The following is a 3,581-nucleotide window of genomic DNA, read 5'->3' on the forward strand; positions in this document are numbered from 1 at the left end:
TTGAATAACCAAATTTAGGCTAGTTACTCCATTCGCATTCCCTTCAAATTCCTGTACGACATATGTATGCTTAATTGCATGCACGCCAGAATGTATATGAATTGTTAGTTCAATTAAAATATATAAATGTCTGTGATTGTTGCGATATTTGCTGATATTTTGGTTGACGACCACCCAGTTGGAGTTGGCTCGTTAACTATCGCCAACATTCAAGATTGAATTAACTGAACTGATGGAATAATTTAAAAAATGCATTGTTTATATAGGACTAAATAAAAGAAATTAACACACATATAGACCTAATGAAAACATGATTGGAATGTGACTACACTTTATTATTTATGAACTCAGTTTTTATTTGTAAGGTAATTTGTGCGTGTTTCTAACAGAGGATTGGTTTTTGTCTGAGACGCTTCTCACACTAAGTACATCGATTATGCATCCGTTCCCTTCCACAGCTCGCCGACTAGTTGTCACGTGATCCCTAGTCACGTGACTAACAAAATGGCGGCCCCCATCATGACAGCAATCTTCGCATTGACTGCGAAATATTTGTTGATTGTTCATATTTTCCTTGTCGTGATCTCGATAGCAATCGCACCCCCATACGATGGCATGAACGAATACCAGGAAGAATACAAGCTGCCCCCGTTACAGTTCGGTTATGAAGAATTACAGCCTCTTTTGGACGGAGCGACTGTTCGCGTTCACCACACTGGTCACCATGCAGCGTATACAAGAAAGATGAACGGCGCTTTACGGGAATGGAGGAAGGATTCCGAAGTAAGGGAGATGCGGATGGTTAATAAATGATCAGATCAAAAGACAAGTTAGTGAAACAGCAAAAAAAAAAAAACCCTGAAAAGCAGTAAGCAATCACATCCAGTGAATAAGTTTAACAACAGCTTATTTGACATTTGTAAATTTGCAAATTTTTTCCTATTTTACGACAACTAGTCCATGAGATAGTTGCGGCGGTGAGTAACTCTCAGTCGATGAACACAGCTCTGAGATTTACAGAGAGGAACGGCCCCAAATGGGCTGGATAAATCACACTAAGGAACATTTAAATTACCACTGTCCACACTCGCATATAAACTTTCTTAGCATCAATTATGATCCACTGAATGTTTCTACAAATTAACTAGCCCATTCTTAGATTGACCTAACCATAAACAGCCCATAACAATCACATAAATTCACTTAATAGGTACACTTTCAGTGCCACTGTCTTGATCTACATGGTTGTGACCGATCAGGTGACCGGTGTGGCCAATCAAAATGTCATTCAAGGAAGTGTAACTGCACAGTGGTAAATGTTCCTTACCATAAGTCCAGCACATGAAGCTGTTTCTCTTTGTAGCTAGATCGCAACTGTGCTGCTCGAGAACTTATCAAGACTACACATATCAAAGCCGTTCAAATCAAGTCAGATTTTCTTGTAAGGCAATGGTAGGCCTATGAACTAAAACATGCAGAATTTCTCAACGTTAACAACTTAGAAAACAAACATTTTGTAGCCCTCTAGTGCACCCTAACCACTGTTTTGAAAGTTTCTAACAGTAGCTGTGCCAAACTGATTATTCAAAGTTTATTGTATCTCAGTTACATTTCTTTAGCTGTTGATTAGTACACTGCTGGCAGATCAAATCTTGAGTCAGTTAATTTTACTTGATAGTCATTTGGTCAGATAATAATGTTAGAATGTGCATAGAAAAAATAAATCAGAAGTTGTTGTCCATATAAAAACTTTTGGATGTTATAATGTTAACATAATGTTATAATTTAGTTTAAGATCTTGGAATTTTTAAGACTAAGATCCCAACCTTTTTGAAGATCAAAATGAAAAGAATATTTTTTGTGTTTGATTTTCATGTAATTGTATCTGACATATGACCAATTTAGTTCTTCATTTTAATTTCCACTGGTTAACAACTCTTTAAGGCTCTTGTACTTAGTTTACATTTGACCTACTGAGTGTACTTAAAGATTTTCTCTTTATAGGTTGGGGAAAAAGAATTGTCTGAAAGCTCAATTCTTACTGTGTTAAGAAACATTGACCGAATTCCTGAAAAATATCAAACTGTCTTGAAAAATAATGGTGGAGGGTGAGTAATTAAGTCCTTGTTATTATTATTTTAAAACTTGAATATTTTTATATGCAGCATACATTCTGCATAGCATATTCTGTAAATATTTCTTCTAAGGAGACAAATTTCTGGCGTAAAATTTCAAGGAATCAATTTATTATGGATAAAAAACAAAAACAATTGCATCACTGCACACAAATAATTCAAGTTATGCCTAAAAACTTTACAGTAATTAAATGGCTTCTTCTTGACAGATTTGTTAATCACAATATATACTGGTCAAGTCTGTCACCAAATCCCAGTGAGAGGCAAAGGTACCCAGAGGGAAAACTATCGAATGATATAGAGAGGGAATTCGGAGATTTTCAAAATTTTCAACTCATTTTCACCCAAGAGGCTACATCATTGTTTGGCTCAGGTAAGGAAGAGGGAAGTTAGATAAGTTTGTGAAGCATCTTCTTAGATTTGATTCTTACAGATGTAGAGTGGAGAGTGAATTTGATTTCTCACTCTCACTGATTATGAGGTCTTGATGACGATTAGATCATATTGGATAAGAATCACCAAATTATTGCATTGAGTAAAATTGTGAAATCAACAAAAACTAGAAGATTAATAGGTTTAGTATTAACCAGTCAGATCTTTTATAACTGCAGTCCAATCATTTTTCAGGTTATGTGTGGTTGTCAAGAGATCCCATTGATGGCTCCTTGGTGATTTCCAAAACAGCCAATCAGGATTCAGCAATTTCATCAGGACTCTGCCCAATTTTAGTTCTGGATGTGTGGGAACATGCTTACTACCTGAAACACCAAAACAAACGGCCAAAGTACATTGACGACTGGTGGCTGCTAGTTGATTGGTCCAGAGTTTCTCAGCTTGATGATTGGTGGAGAAAAGTGGACTCTGTTCATGATGAATTGTAGTTGTTGTAGATGTATATACACTGTATTTTCTTTTTCGTTAAAAAAAAAATGTTGACGTAAAATTCTATTATGTGTTTTTTGAAGAACAAGGAGTCATCTTTCACAACGGCCATTCCAGCCGTGTTCCTCCTAAAGTTTAACATTTTACAAGTGACTCATTTTGCTTGATTCTTGTTGCTTCACCCACCTTATGAAGCTACTTAATAGATTTTTGTGAATTCTGAATAATTTCTCATCAGATGTGTTGATATCAAAGTGTCATACATTTTCACATACAAAACTGCAGGTGAAATACAGTATTTCAGTACCAAAATCACCAAACAGTAAATAAGGGGGCATCTGCAGCCGAAATGGGTAACATGCCAGCGTGGCGCAATGACCTAGGAGCCTAACACCAATGCGGTTGTGGAGAGTTCAAGTCCAGCTCAAGCTGGCTTCCACTCTGGCCGTACAAGGGAAGGTCTGCCAGCAACATGCAGATGGCCGAGGGTATTCCCCGGCACTGCCCGGTTCCCTTCAGCCATAATACTGGTCATCGTCGTATAAATGAAATATTCTTGAGTAC

The 3,581-nt window shown here is 36.9% G+C and overlaps 1 protein-coding gene across 1 annotated transcript; it reads left to right on the forward strand.

Moving 5' to 3' along the window:
- Nucleotides 1-517: 517 nt before the first annotated feature.
- On the forward strand, nt 518-3,345 carry LOC135464944 (superoxide dismutase [Mn/Fe]-like). The gene is made up of 4 exons (XM_064742532.1): nt 518-783; nt 2,005-2,108; nt 2,345-2,508; nt 2,763-3,345. The coding sequence occupies exons 1-4, from the start codon at nt 520-522 to the stop codon at nt 3,014-3,016; spliced, it is 786 nt and encodes a 261-aa protein (XP_064598602.1). The 5' UTR covers nt 518-519; the 3' UTR covers nt 3,017-3,345.
- Nucleotides 3,346-3,581: the final 236 nt, after the last annotated feature.

This window comes from Liolophura sinensis, chromosome 4 (assembly GCF_032854445.1).
Source record: "Liolophura sinensis isolate JHLJ2023 chromosome 4, CUHK_Ljap_v2, whole genome shotgun sequence".
NCBI classification, from domain to species: domain Eukaryota; kingdom Metazoa; phylum Mollusca; class Polyplacophora; order Chitonida; family Chitonidae; genus Liolophura; species Liolophura sinensis.